At 39.9% G+C, this 16,055-nt stretch overlaps 1 protein-coding gene across 12 annotated transcripts in view; it reads right to left on the bottom strand.

Annotated features, from left to right (window-relative positions):
* The window catches only part of PBRM1 (polybromo 1), a 67,223-nt gene extending 51,193 nt beyond the window's left edge, over positions 1-16,030 (bottom strand). For 4 of the 12 annotated variants that reach the window (XM_030502142.1, XM_030502131.1, XM_030502136.1 and 1 more), the window contains exons 1-11: positions 14,214-15,847; positions 13,119-13,233; positions 11,872-12,027; positions 11,037-11,134; positions 10,312-10,459; positions 7,884-8,015; positions 7,089-7,205; positions 6,440-6,508; positions 5,596-5,694; positions 4,311-4,396; positions 1,713-1,811 (exon numbers count right to left, since the gene is read on the bottom strand). In XM_030502142.1, coding sequence (XP_030358002.1) covers positions 1,713-1,811; positions 4,311-4,396; positions 5,596-5,694; positions 6,440-6,508; positions 7,089-7,205; positions 7,884-8,015; positions 10,312-10,459; positions 11,037-11,134; positions 11,872-12,027; positions 13,119-13,233; positions 14,214-14,242 — 1,148 coding nt within the window. In that variant the 5' untranslated portion in view covers positions 14,243-15,847. The other 8 variants (XM_030502132.1, XM_030502144.1, XM_030502134.1 and 5 more) reach the window with 7 other exon arrangements.
* Positions 16,031-16,055: the final 25 nt, after the last annotated feature.

Genomic DNA, 16,055 nt, shown 5'->3' with positions numbered 1-16,055 from the left:
GCACCCAGGCGGGGTGCCTTGGCAGGTTTGTGGGAGAGGCATAACCCGCCAGGCCTCTCCGTATTTTGCCATGAGCGGGTTGAAAGCTTGTGGGTAAGAATCAGGGACCAAGGCAACAAAGGAAACCTTGTGAGTGTCTACCTCAGGCTGCCCACTGAGGACAACGCTATTGATGGAGCCTTCTTACTCCAGCTACAGGAAGCATCACACTCACAGGCTCTTGTTGAGGCTTCTACAGTTATGTCAAGCAGAAAAGGAAGGTCAAAGAAAGTGATCGCTGATGAGCAAGACTGGTAAACAGGGTTTCCTCTTCAAGCCTGTTGTGTGATCAGTGTGACCCACTAACTCCATATAGCATCAACTGCATGATGTGTAGAGGAGACCCTCCCTTTGAACTTCCAGTTCAGCACCAGCAGTTGGGGTGCCAAGAGGAGCTGTGCTTCAGTACCAACCATCGCCAAAGCAGCTTGAACCCCTTCATACGCCACCAATATCTCTTTTTCAGTGGGAGTATAGCGGCCCTCAGATCCTCTGTATTCCCGACTCCAAAACCCTAAGGTTTAACTTCGAGTGTCCCCCGATGCTTTCTGCCAGAGGCTCCAGGTAGAACCATTCTCCCCAGCTGTAGTGTTACGTGTATTTTTTATATCTTGCCCTGCGTGGACTGGCCAAAGGGCTACTGCATCAATTATCTCCTGTTTAATTTGTGTCAGACGCTTGTCGTTGCTCAGGGACCCATATGAAATCATTCTTCTGGGGCACTTGATAGAGAGGTCATTACTGCCAATGCATTAGCATACAATGGTTACTTCATACAAACTTCACCACGTGGGTTGTGCGCACTTCATCTGGATCTTTGGAGAACTGCTTCTTGTCCATGTCATCATAAATCACCTCCAGCTCCATCCAGTAATTCCCTCAGGTACTAGATACTTTTCTCCATGGTGGCCCATTTGCCTGGGTTACATATAACATTTTCCTTGATGGAAGGGAGACATTATATGCCTGACAGGAGTCATGTCCAGAGGCTGAGGACTTGTGCCCCTTTTTCGACAACATTGTCAATGCTCCCTTCCCTAGAAAGGGATCCCAGCTGTCTGGCTTCCTTACCCTAACTCCAGGCTACTGGCTCCATTATCCCAACATCAGAGTCAACGTGCTCGCCTGGATAATGGCTGAAATCTTTGCGCGGATCCAGTAATCCAGTCTACTCAGGAAGTTGGTCATAAATGCATCCCAAATGCAATACTTTCTTTTTACAGGCTTCATCGGTTTCCACAGCCATCTCTTAATTATTCAGTCCTACTAATTATTTCTTTTTAGTCTCCAAATATAATTTTTCTAGTTTACAACACATTTCCATGGTTTTTTTCAGCTGCTCTATTTTGTAATGAAGCTTAAAATATTGTTCTTCAGAACATTTCTAAGGAAATAATTACATATAGAGTATTTCATGACAGGTGTTTTGAAATGTTAAATATAAAATCAAACACGGAAGAGTAATTACAGGAAAGTAACTTATTAAATCATATTTAATAGATATTTGACTGAAACCTATTTGAATCTCAAAAGTATTTGCACCAATATTGAAGAGTACTTGCTTCAATAAACCAAAAAAACCCCCAAACCAAAACCCAAACCAAATCAATGACATTTTAGTATCTCGATAAGATGATGACCCACCTTTCCCTCCAAGTCCACAATTTACTTACCGATAATATTTGTTAGAAGAATTTCTCTCATCACCAACACTGCCTTTACCCTGTGAGGAAGGACCTGTCAGCTTGGAAGCAGTCAAATTTGATGGAGTCCTTAAGGTAGAAGAGACAAGCCAAGGAAAGGGGAAAAAAAAGAGGCCCACCTTAGACCCAAGAAAAGGCGCAGCAAGGATAAAGCTTTTTACAGAATTACTTTGATAGATCAGCCAAAAGGTTCAGAGACAGATATAAAATGTTTTAAAGCTAACAGCAAAGTAACACTAAGATACATTTAGTGCCCCAGCATTAACATCGATTTTGTTTACAAAGTCAGAGGAAGGTAACATTTAGATTGAGGATTAATAGCTATACACACAGCTCAGCCTACAATAGCAGCGAAAGCAGCCAACAAAATGTTCCTTAGCATCCAGATAAAGCTCATCACACAGATTCAATCATCTTTTATCAATACTTCACAAAATCACTGTCAAGTTGCCTGACAGTGCATATTGTCAAGCCACTTTATTTTGCCATTTTATTTAAGGGACGACAGTTAAATGCACCAACAAAGAGCAACTTAGTATGACAAAGAATACAATGAACTCTGCAACAGAAAAGCATGATTTTAAACACAGAGACAACATGTCTGTAGAACAGGTTAATAGCAATATGATGAATTTGATCCAGATCGATCAATGACAAAGATATGTAAATTCAGAAGAAAAATAGAGTAAATTAACTTTTAATGAACTTATGGGGGTATTTTACCAAAATTAGCAGTAGGTAAAGGAGACTCCCCTTTGAGACAATTAAGCAGTTAAGAAAATAATTATTTTGTGATGCTAATTCAGCAGAAAGAAACAAAAAAAGAATAATGGTTCAATAAAAAAAGCAACCAGTGAGATGCAGAACAGCACATGAAAAGTTTGGTTTTCATGATACTTTTCTCTCACCCCAAGTTTTTTTTACATTCAGCCCAATATTATTGTAGTCTGCTTCAGGTATTATATTTAATATTTTGCCAAGTCTGAGAAACAAAAAAGGGAGCTGTCAATTATTCTGACATTCAGATTACTTCAGGATTTGCAGCTCTATTGAGAACACAGTACATAAAAGAACATCTAGAATAAGGTAGCTGAGAAGCGGAGGAATGGAAATGGGTTGGCAGTGTAAGAGAGGAATTCAACTAACAAATACCAGTGTGATTTATCTGTCATCCCTTCTTACGCAAACAGCTTCATTTTGAAGAAAAACAACAGTGATAAAAATAAAATTACAATTCAAATAGCAAACCTCTATGCCTGTATGTAATTCTAGTTACTGCAAAACAAACACGTATGTATATTCAGTGTCTGTAGAATCAAGGTCTTCTGGCACTACACATACTTTTAAGAAGGAAGATCATTTAAACATATGTCAGGAATTACTCCCTTACAGTATTTCTGCTTTTATATTTTTATATGCTCACAGGAAGCATACAAATGCTGAACAAAGGAACCAGAAAAAACACTATAGAGGCTGAATGCCTCAAAGGACCAAATAGTAAGAATCGACCAGGTAATTTTCATGTCTTTCACACATCACAATTCCAGACAACACTTTTAATATTGGGACCATCCACACATTTTTCAGACAACAAAAAAAAAACGTAAACTGCCTTTCAGTAAGATGAGGGAGTCCTGGTGTTTACAGTTGAACCATACAAACCTTTGCAGGAAACGACAGCAGCTATTTTCCAGCATCAAATTCCAGTAAACAGCTCAAATACATAAAGATAGCCCACCTTGTAAAGAGTTTGCTAACTCTGGGATGACTTGCAAGACATTGCTTTATCTTCCAGATAAATGACATGGCTCATACTGGCAAATAACGTCTAAACCTATTTTTAAGAGCTACTCATAAGAAAAAAGTTTGTATGAGAAGAAATCTAATTGCATTTCAGATAAGAAACATCTAAAATGACTGCATCGCTTCTCTGTACATTATGATTTTCACAGGAAGAAAATGCCATTTCCTAAATAAAATCATTCCGTGAAATAAATAGAGCTATGAGCTGTATTTTATACTTGCCTGTTCAAGATCAAATTTATGCTTCACTAAGTCCAGATCTTCAGGGTCCTGTGCTTGTTTTCATAGCTAGAAACTAGTTTTCAAACAAGAGTTTATACAATGTGGACTTCCTTCTAAATATATTTTGCCTGAGGTCTTGTTCCTATGTTTCTGCCCCTACCTAATTAATAGCAAGCTCTTAACAAGGTTCAAGAATATCCAGCATTTTTCATAAAGCAAAGCACAACAAACCACCATGTTTCTTACCATTCCTTTTCTGTTATTAATTTATAAATGCATGGTGGAAGTTTGCCATAGCTTGAGTTATAAATGATCCACTGATACCTTTTTCTGTGATCTTCAAGAACAGCCCAGAAATATTTCACCACACAAGTATTTCAATAAAAAGTTTCCTTCCAAAAACTATTTTATATTTTTTCACTTTTAAAACAATAAACTAAGTTTTCAAGCAATCATTTCCCACTGTATTGTCCACAGCAAAATTAAGGGAATGTCTATAGAGATTTTTATATGAGGTTACAAAAAGAACTCTATTTGCAGTACCTGATTCGGAGACTTGACTTGGCCAACTCACTGTGTTCAATTTCAGCCTTTTTCATATTAAATATTTTTTTAATCGCATTTGCATCCTGTCAATTAAAAGAATTTTTTTGTTTAATGTTGAAAGTGAAGAATGTTATACTCAGGAATACCCATCTATCTAAAAATCTAAAACAAAAATGAAGGGGTTTTTACATTTAGATATAAAACTATTTTGCATGAGAAATGAAACATAGTACAAAGTCTGCCTTAAATACACCTACAGTGGCCTGCAAAAACTGAATAGAATAAACAGCTGAGTAGCTTTGAGCTCTTTTTTGTCATAACCTTAAAAAAAAATCAAAAACAAACACACACAAAACCCCCTACAATTTGCAAATATGCACAAATGCCACTTTGAGCTAAAGAGGGAAATTACTTTCTGTGCTTTTACAATCACAAAGTTACTACCATTACTGAGATTTACGTCACTTGCTCTCTCTCATTCTACACCCATGGACTCAATACTTGAAGTAACAGTTCACAAGATAGAGATTACAAGTTTTGAGTGAGGTTACAAGTGAGTTATGCCACCAGGAATTGAAAGTACAATCCCAACAGAAGTGTAATTGGAAAAGTCCAAGAACCATTTACATGATAGTGTTATACATATATAAGGTCTCTCCCTACAAAGCCCCTAAAAACTGAGCACACAAAGGAATAATCTACCATTGAAATTCTCTTACTTCTAGAGTACATGGAAACAGTAATGTGAAAATCACAAAATAATAAACACAAAAAGCTGGCAAACTCAGTTTGAAAAGATAGGAGGTGCAATTTGTCACAAAAACATGGCTAAAAGGAAGAGGATCTTCAAAAACTATGCAGAGAAGGCATGACTCCAGTTTTGAAGTTTATGATGAACACCATAAATAGTTCCTGCAATCTGGAAAGAGATAGCAGCTGAGTACAACCACTATCACTTGAACCTGTAGGTTCAGGCATTTCAACTTCAATCACAAGTACAAGGATCCTCCATTCCTCCAAAGAAGTCATGTAACTCATATCCCAAGATAAAGTCTAATTGGAAAAAATCACATACCTCAGCAAAAAAACCTTACATGCACTCCAATTATACTAAAAGCAATATATATAAAAAAAAAAAGGAAAAGCCACTATTAGCTTTTTCTTTCTTAATTGCAAACAGTCTTTAGGGCCTTATGCTAAAGACTCCTTTAAGGATCAATAAGCACAGAAAGTACTACAGAAAATCTGAACTCAAATCAAACTATGAATAAGTGAATCTAACCTTGAACACTTGTGATCCGGGCTCGTTGTAGGTTTTGGCATTCTTTGCCAGAAGATCTATATCCTTGGCCATTGCATGAATGCTTTTATAAGTTCCATTCTATATAACAAAAAACAGAACTGGTTAAAGCGGCAACCTTCAGATGGCATGAGAACTGAGTCAGTAGCAAAAAGCAAAGGGAATTCATATAGAATAAAGGGAACATTTACAGAAAAACAAGAACATTTATAAAGAGGACAGATAAGTATCTGAAAAAAGTCATGAAAAAAGTTAAAACATAAGTGCTAAGTCCTTACAGAGTCTACAAATGTTAAGAAAAGATTGAAAAAAACCCAAACACTAGATTACCTTAATTTTGAAGGTTTTGACAAAATGTTATTTTACCTCTATTCTCTAGTTCAATTAGTCTATGTGCTATACAAAACTACTATACAAAATACTAGAATTACAGAACAGTATTTCATATTACTGGAAAAGTAAGATGAAAAATCCATCAGTACAAATCAGCTATTCACAGCACTAGAACAAAAGTAGGTGATGTTAATGCATGACCAAGCTCCAATACATCAATGTTTTACATTAGCAGTACTTGCCAAGAAACTACTTTAAACCATTAAACATCAAGCAACCCAAGATATTCAGGCTTAATGCCAGTACTCTACAGTTTACAATGTCTCATCTTCAACCAGCTATTTCTGCAGCACTAACAGTGTTCAGATTTTTAAATAGCAGGGGAAAAATACATTGTCTTTCATACCACCACAAGCTTTGGCTCCTTACAATTTTAGAGTGCTCGCTGTTAAACAAGTATATACTCTGACACATTAACATGCTCGTACTGTACCTGTATCCTTTGGGCAATAGTTTTAAGATCTATGGGCTCCTTTATTATTGCATAATAATCTGGATATTGCTGGAAAAGAAAAATAATCTATATTATTACTATAAACAGTCACAAAGCTATTGTTCTAGTAGCTCATAGAATGAGCTATGAGTTGAACTGCAGATAAAAACAGTGTAAGCTTCAGAAGCATAGCAATAGGCTTCAATTTTGGTGAGCCAGCTCATAAGGCTGAAAAAAGGAATTATAATTCATCAATAAACTGATATAAAGGAACAGTTCTGTCTGAAAGCCAAATACATAGTGATGGTGTTCAGAGTATTTATTTTGCTGGTTAAACTTATGTCACACCCTGAAACAGAACAGTGAAATCAGACATATTTTAAAAGATTAAAAACTCTGCACCAAAAAAACCCCCCATAATTACCTAAACTGGCAAAACAGGGCAAGCCCTAGATTCCAGTAAAGGGCTGAGAACGAGTGGGTAGGAGCAAAGAAGGGAAGGAAGCTCTAAAAACAGCTGGAGTTTGCCACTGAGGAAACAATAACAAAAAACTGCATCCTGAGTGTGCCCATGATAGTGTGTAACACCAGTTACATAAATGTCCAGGTTTCCATCTTAAAACACAACCTGTATTATTAAAATACCCACCACTTTAGAGGGAAGCTTCTGAAACAGTTCACTGATGAGGCGTCCTGATGGGTTTGTGGCAACAGCTATAGCTTCAAGAAGCTGTTCAAGAATTTCCTTCAGGTAACCTGGAGATGACTAATAAGAAATGACATCACAAAAAGTTTTAATAGCAGCCATTGTGGAGTGCTTTAAGTTGCACTAAAATACAGGAATTGACTTTTCAAAGACAGAAAAAACCAGCTACAAAACACAGATGCATCTTTCTAAAACAATGTTGGTTATGCATTTAGGTAAAGCACATGAGAAAAACTATAATTTCACATTTACACTGCAGATTGTCCGACATACATTATGACTTGGTTGTCAATATTACTGAAAACATGCACCCCAACATCACAAACACCAGACAAGCCCAAACTTCCTACTGTCTTATCCAGCTTATGAAACACTTCAGGAACAGCTGCATTAACTGAATGGGACACATGCTGAAAAACAATGCCACTGGACATGAAGCTTGCTTGCACCAAACCTCAATGTTGGCATGATATCAAGCACACGTCATATTAGTTCCAACTAAACCACAACCACATTTTATCTGTATCAGAAAAGGTCATAACTTTTTTTTTGCTAGGCAAAAGTGAAACACACATAAAATGCTGTGAAATTTTTAACTAATAAACTGGTATCAGAAATACTTTTTGGGGCATAATTTAACTATGAAAAAATTTAAAGCTTACTCACACACAGAGCCAACCTCCCTCTCACAGTCAGCTGACATACACAGCCACGGCCTCCTACAATGCCCACACTTACTAATTCTTGATTGTCATGTCCTTCCTCATCATCATCTTCCTCCTCAGCATCACCTTTCTGAACAAATTCATTCTTTGTGCGTAAATACAGCTCCCATAATTTGCAGGCAGCTTTATATTCAGGAGAATCAGGCTGCAAAAACAAATCAAACACTCTACTCAAAATTCAGATCATTCTTATCTGAAGGAAATGTGTAAATTATTAGTTGAATCGTATTAAATGCATTAAATAAATACATAATAGAAATCCTGGGAAATTCCTGCTTCGGTTTTTTTTCAACAGAGATGTTAAGAATCGAAACGAGCACTAGAAAATACAACTTCTATCACACTAAAGCATTTAAGTCTTTCAGAAAACTTAGCAATAAAATTAATTGGGTTAACACTTGGACAAACCTATTGGATGAATGTGGAAAAATCATTAAGTTTTGTTGATGCATAACACTACTGATATTTAAAATAGACTAAATATCAGTATGCCAGAAATGTGATTTAAGCAAATACTGCTGCCATTGTGTGGCACTTGAAAATTAATTTCTGTTTTTAATTAATTAATTTCAGAAGAAGAATGCTATTAAGTGTGCCAAGATCTTTGAAAATACTTCCATGATTTACATGCAGCATTAACTGAAATTCCAAAGAAATTGACAACATGCTATCACCTGGATACACAGCTAGGTATATTTTTTGGCAGAGCTAGATGCATTAGTCAGCAAATTAAGTTTTGTAAATACAGAGTTGTAGTGGCAGACAAGTATGTGCCTATAACATTACTACTTAGGAATGTTACTCAGAAAAAAGACAGCTTTTCCACTCTTATGTATTTTTCTTTCCCTTTCTTCTGTCACTTCACCTCTCTTTCAGATATTCCTGCAGATATGTCACTTTTTTACTGCAGATTACGCTCATCTTACTTCCCTCTCTCAACCTCTGACAGCTTGCAACACAAATGAGAAACCAATATGAGAACTATCCTTAAGCCTACCTTACTAGCATTAAATATTCTCAAGATGTTAGACCAGGTGTTAATCATGAAGAACAGATTTAAAGAATATTCTGCTCCACTCATCTGCTTCCTTCTGTATTAATGCAAGACACTCCAAAGCGTAAGACTTGAACCAAAATACTAAAAAACCCAAAGGTTTCCATTCTAATCCAGCACTGCCAATAAAACTCCTGCTGTAATAAAGACCTTGACAATGAATCAACCTCCCTATTTTATATGCGTCATTGGAACTGCGTGGGTAAGGTAAAAGAAGAAAAAAGAAGAGGCAGTGTTTGTGTGCCGCATCGCCAGCTCACAACTCCTCATTTCTCTGGAAATGTCAACATTTCTTCACCCTAGAATGATGGCTACTTATTTCTATTCTACATGCACGATTTTTACAATACAGGCATAATTCTGAGTCCACCATTCTGTAGGCAAAAGAAACCATGAAAACGCCAACATTAATGGGCAAGTGCCTTGCAAAGCTTCAGGAGCACACAACCAATTTGGAAATCTTTGTACTTTTCCTACTGGAACCAGAATGTGCAAATGTTTTATTCCATAAATCTGACTGTTTTTCAAAAAGCTACACTCAGACATACAGAAACATAAGCAAAACAAACACTGCTTTTCTCAATGTCACCTGCCTATGCTGGTTGGGTTATTCAGAAAGCAGTCATTTGGATCATCTCCAAAGTCAAAGATAAATGAAAGGTAACTTCAGCAGTTTTAGATTTGCTGTTTCATCTCGGTCACTACATACAATTTCACTGTTTTACGTATTTAACATAGCCTTCCATTAAACCACATTCATCCAATTTTTTTCCCACTTCCTTATGGCAACTGCAATAAAAACCATTAACATCTAAAATAAAACACACACCCAGTATGGGGGAATGGACATTGGGGTTGCACCCTTGATGAAATACATCGTCACCTACACTCAAAATCTATCACCACTGACCATGATAATCAATGTGCCTCGTTTTCGTATTATTAAGTGGTCAATGGAAGAGAAAGATTCAACAGTGTTACTGTACACCTCCTGCTATTTATAAACTCTTCATTTTAGAGGGAAAATCATCTTTTTATATTTCAAAACGTTACACAGAGCGTGTTGTAAAATGGGAAGGCTTTGATAGAGGAGAATTTTTCTCAATTTATATCTCTATTTTTGCTTTCTATCTCTTTTATTAAACTACACAAAGATCCTCCCCACATTATTTCGTAGTTTTCCACAGAAAAAATTGCTGTGGTTGGACATCTTACAATGATATGGTCAACCTTAGGGAAATACACGCAAATAACTGCAACATGTGCTGTTCTCTTTCCAATAATAATGGCTAAACTGAAAAGTTTTTTGGCCAAACCAAGGAAGAATTTAAACATAACTTGACGACTTTTTACAATGAATTTGAGCCTTTACATGTATTTTCCTCACCTTATAGTAAGCCTTTGCGTTGTTGAAGAGAAGCTGAAAATCTGCAGTCAGCACATTCACGTCATCATATTCCTCCATCTTTAGCTTTTGTTGGATTTTCATTAAATCAATTGGCTGAGAGACCACTTCATAATAATCTGGCTGATTTCTGTTGCGATGGCAAAAACAGGCATTATATTCCAAGCAGTAAAACCAAAACCACAGCACTAAAGTTTGTACGTGTCTAAGACTAAATAAAACAAAAAAAGTTCCAATGCATTTTTGTTACAGCTAAAATAGCTGGACAGCAGTTTATTAGTAGGCTTAAAATATTACATGCTCTGTTATCATCCTCAGTTTTCCGAGTTTAAGATAAAATTCAGTCTCTTACTTTATCTACTGCATTTTCAAGGGTCACTTCCATTAATCTTCCCCAAGATATGCCTTTATTACATCACACCACTTATGTGGAACATTTTATAGTTGAAGGCACAGATGTTTTATGCAGGTGTCATAAGAAATGTTTTAAATTAATTGGGTGTATCCTTTTTTGACTGAAAAAGGACACGAATGTTATCATGCCCCATTGAATAATTACCTCAAATACTTGGATCAAACACTGGTGTGAAACTATGAGAAATTTAGATTAAATTTTTCACAGCTATTAATACTGAAGTATTCCTCAATACCCATTTACTCCATGATTAAATCTCAGGTTCGAGGCTTAACCAGAACCATGGTCTTACCTCCGCTTCGGTGCCCTAATGAAAAGCTCACAAAGGAGCCTGCCCTGTTCATCTTTGTAATCTCTGATGGTGTTGTAAAGTTCATGGCATACAGCAATCTAAAATGCAAAAACAATAAAGCAATGAAAAAGGAGAAAATTTTAAGAAGGTAACAAATCAAAGCCTACTAAGAATGGGAAGACAAGCTGCCAATCCACAGTGTGCTCTAAAGGAGAAATGTGAAGAAACTGCTGCATTTCACACATTAGTACAATACCTGACAAGTACTGCAGAATTCTAATTTATTTTTTTGAACACAGGGAGCTTTCTTTCAATGCTAACTCTAAATAAAACACCCAAAATGTAAATTAATTCAGTACAATTCTCACTGAGTTACAGACATCTAAAACAAAAACAGGGGTTCTTCTGCCCTGCAATTAATCAAAATTAGACTGCTATCTCAAAGGCATAACAGAGACACTGTGCACTTGAGCAATCACTGCCTGTGCCATTCCCCACTTATCTGTCTCTGCATTTGCTACTCAGACACAGCTCTCAACTTGCACATGTTATGATTTCAGCACCTTCTCCAACATCCCTCTGTCTGCTAAAATCATCGGGGTGGGGGGGGAGGGAAGGCAGCAAAAGGAAAATGGGAAAGAAAAACATGAAACTGGGAAGACAAGAACAAGCCAAAACCAAACAAGATCCTAAACAAAGTTAGCCAAGGCAGCAACAGATCCAGGGCTACTACATATGTGCTACACATGATCATCTATTTTATAAGCCTGCATTTCCCAGAAAGGGATACAGTATCACCAAGAAAAAACATTGTTCATAATAAGAAGGTACTAACAGGATCTACAGTTGGGAGATTGGAAAGTCTCCTCCTCTTTCTGCTCGGGCCTGGTATATTTGTGGAGTGGTGGGCATCATCAAAGTCTCCTCCGCTGACGCTGCTGGAAGGAGAGGTAGCTCTTCGCCTCTTGGAACCCATGGAATCCAACTTCTTCTATAATGAAGACAAATGTTCTTAAACTCATGGCATTGCATCCAAACTCTCTGGTGAGAGCTAACTATAAACCTAGCAATGCCCAGGATGAGCCACATGTATTTGTTATATACTACAGCTCACTCAAGCCGTATATCTAAACGCCAGCTTTTTGAAAATTGGCAAGAGTAAAGGGAAATCAGAGTGGTCCTAGAGTTTTAGTCACTTATGACAGCAATGCCAGAAAACCTAAGGCTCACAGTAATGCAGATGAATTCAGCAGCTCTTACTAGGATATGTACTTAAACTATCTACGTTTTGATACCTCATTTCATTCATGATAACTAAGCAAGAACCGCTGTTTAGAGCAAAAAGCTGTACAGAAACACATGCTCAGTTCTGGTGTAAAAGCACATTAATACATATGAACAAAAAATACCAACAAACCAACAAAAGCCAACCCAACAACAAAACCAAACCAAAACAAACCCACAACCAAAACCAACCAACAAACCCAAACCAGGAAGTGAACAAATCACAAACAAATATTCAAATGGCTGCTGAGTACCTTGTCTTAGATTCAAGCCAAAAACACTCTGGACCATCACGTGACCCACTGCTCCCACGTTAAGTGTAGGATGAATGGCTCAATCAGCAAGAAGCAGAAAAAGCCACCTCCTTTTTTGGCCATAGCTTTCCACTTACCGACACAAACAGTGACAAATAACCACCATCCAACAACTATGGTAAATTACAGAACAAGTTGTTGGCTCTTTCCCAGCTTCCAGTGATAGCATCAGAAAAATATCTTTATTTGTAGCTGTCTCAAAGGCTGAAGACAGAATAGATGCATCTATCCCAGCTTACACCCATTTTCCAACCAAATCAAGGAATTTCTTCTAGGAAGCACTCAGTTGATTTACAAGGTATGGCAGCACAATATAACTGCATTAGAGCGTTTATGTTAGAGACAGAATTAATTTCAAGCACACAAATGAGATGAATAAGAATAAGGTAGGAGTAATTAACAGTCAGGATAAAGAAAAGCAAAATCCTAGGGCAGAGGAATGGAGAGAATGGTGCACATACAGTCAATAATTTACCAGATTTACCAGAGTACAACCAGCACCTCGAAAAGCCAGTCTCCTCATAGTGTCTGATGGCCAAGTACCGGTACTAGGAGAAGGTAACACTCTAAGAGTAGCAATGGTGTTAGTACAGTCAAAACTGGAAGACAAGAAAAAGGAAAGAGAGACAGAAGAAAATTGAGAGTAGATAATTAAAGAATAAAATCAAAGAATAAACTGAATAATTACAGTGACAGAGAAAAAAGCAAGAAACAGAAGGTAGCTTATTTTAGCCCAGCAGGAACTCTACAGAGCAATTTTGTACACAGAATGCTAGACAGTTCTGTAATTCTTACAGTAAAAACACATTTCTCTAATGTTCCTGAATACATATTACAGATTTCAGAGCCACTTGCTAAAGAATGATTCATCAAGCAGAGCAGGGAGTAAACATAAGTAATATCTGACCTGAGAGTGAAAACCAAAAAGCACTAACACTTACAGAATGCAAAGTAGTACAGAGCTAACAATAAGAAAATAATTTTTAAGGTCAAGAAACATCTAATAGACTCTCTCAGTGATAATGCACCTCCACCAATCTTCACAATGGATTTTTATCCTCATAAGCAAGCAACATTAAATATCCAGCCATACAGGTTCACTAAAGATCTACCTGTTTCAATTTCTAAACAGTCTGTAAGTCTGATTTCTCCCCCTGCAGAATTCCATGTGAAACGTGCAGAACCATCATATGGCAAAATGATTGCTTCTGTGTAGTTCATACAACTACAGTCTTCAGCCAAACCCCAGAGAGGGTGTTCTCCTGTTGGGTACTCTGGACATTTTCATAACACACATACAGAGGAGCCCCTTGCTATATTAGCAGCAATTCACCTCAGGAACGGACACACAGCCTGTCTCTTTTGGCACTGCCTCCAACTTTTATCTGAGAGCTACAGTATCAAATAGCTAACACCAGGCACGTGCTGATGTGGAGGCTGCTAGAAAACAGAAGTTCGTGGTTGTAAAAGGCAGGAGGGACTTCTGGGACCAATCATTCTGGTTCACCCAGAAACCCAAAAGCACACTCGGTCCAATCCCACCGTGAAATAAAGATGTAGGGACTCCCTCAACCAGCACCTGCAAACTGCATGTTGGCTTCTCCACATCAGTTCCCTGAGGCACACAGCAAGCGGCAGCTCTCAGCCATAGGCAGACACTGGTGCACACTTGTGCTATTCAGACACCTGGCCATTCCGTGCACAGCCTCCAAGACCATTTTTCTCCTCTAATAACCGAGCAAGGTGCAAAACACATACCAGTGTGAACATCATGAATACCCAGTGAGAGAACTGCTTACATGAAACTTCTACCAAATGTCAGGCTCCAAAATGCAAACCTCTCTCTAGATCTCCAGGCTCAAACCCACAGACAATCCAATCCCACCGTGCACAGAAACATATTATGTTTTACTTCAGAACATATCATAGAACACCAGGTTGGAAGGGATCTCCTAGCCGTTCTTCTGCCACATAACTGCTGGCTCACAAGTATCTCAACAGCCCCACCAAGAACCTCCACTGCAACAAACAACGGGAGCTTGAGCGACTCCTTAATAACTGCTCACACCACCCATAAAAAAAGTCACGTAACCATGGACATGTCTGTAAGAAATGCTTTGGCCATTACTAATATACATGTATACTAATACATACACAATGGGTGGAAGGCTGCCTCTCCCGAGAGCCACGCTAGACTGATCACCACAAGAATGACCCAGCCTAACCTCATTAAATGAACAGGTTTTACACGCGTTTGAGATAACACACTTCAAACAAGCCAATGAGATTCTAGCACACATTTAATTTTCTGCCTCCAAGTAGAAAAAAAGCTAAAAGCCGATAGATACCACAGAAAGTATCTGATCGTTATCGGGATCTCCCGCGTTTCAACAGAAATACTCACTAGAACATGGTAAATCTAGAAAACGGAACAAGGGAGGGAAACACAGAGCATTTCCCCCGCGTACGGATGACACCGAACCCGGCTACACCACAACAGTGGGACAGCGGCAACCGGACGCTCTAAAAGGACAAAGTTGACGAAGACGCGAGCGGCACAGAACATCGATCCTTTTATCGACGCTGGGACAAGAAACAAAGAGGCAAAACACAGAGTTTCCCTAAGCCGCCCGCAGCGGGCCCCCGCCCGCGCCCGGCCCGCACTCTTCCCGTTCGTGAGGTGCTACTGCCGGCAGGAGTAGCAGGAGACAAATGAAAACACCTTTCCGGGCACCCAGCCCGCCTGTGCCCCACGGCCTGACAGGACGGTGTCCCCGACCCGACCCGCGCTGCCCCCCACACCGGCACGGACCCGCTCCCGCCCCACGGGCCTCAGTCCCGAGGCCCTGGTAGCGGCCGCTAGCCCTCAGCCACCCGTTGGCCGCTGTCACCGCTGCGAGCTCGGCCCGGTGGCGGGACGGAGCGCTGGGGGCGGTGGCACCGCGGGGAGGGCGGGGGGAGACACCGGGGCCAGCGCGGTCGGCACGGCGGTAAGGGACAGCGACAAGGCGGGGGCCGCGACAGGACCGGGGTCGCGGCGGGAGGCGGGGACGAGGGAGGTGACAGGAGAAGGCGGAGGGGCTGGGCGCTCCCGGGCCCGGCCGGGGCCCGCCGCGGCGGAGCTGCTGCGCGCCCCGCGGCGGCCACACAAAGGGAGGCAGCGGCCTCCTGGCTTCGGCCCTGCCGCCCCGACTGCGCGACCCCGGCGCCGCGCCGCTCACCCAGCCGGCTCCGCTCCGCCTCCGACAGCCGCGGCCGCACTCGCCCTCCGCCGCCCGCCCCGCCACCGCTGCCACCGGTACCACCGGTGCCGCCGCCGCCGCTCCGTACCGCCGAACCCGCCGCTGCCGCAAAGCCCGCCCGGCCGTCAAACGCTCCGAGCTCGCGCGACACCTCCGGCGAGGAAGGGCCGCTTCGCTTT

This window comes from Strigops habroptila, chromosome 11 (assembly GCF_004027225.2).
Source record: "Strigops habroptila isolate Jane chromosome 11, bStrHab1.2.pri, whole genome shotgun sequence".
NCBI lineage: Eukaryota > Metazoa > Chordata > Aves > Psittaciformes > Psittacidae > Strigops > Strigops habroptila.
The sequence above is the reverse complement of the archived record's forward strand: the minus strand, read 5'-3'. Positions and strand labels throughout refer to the sequence as shown.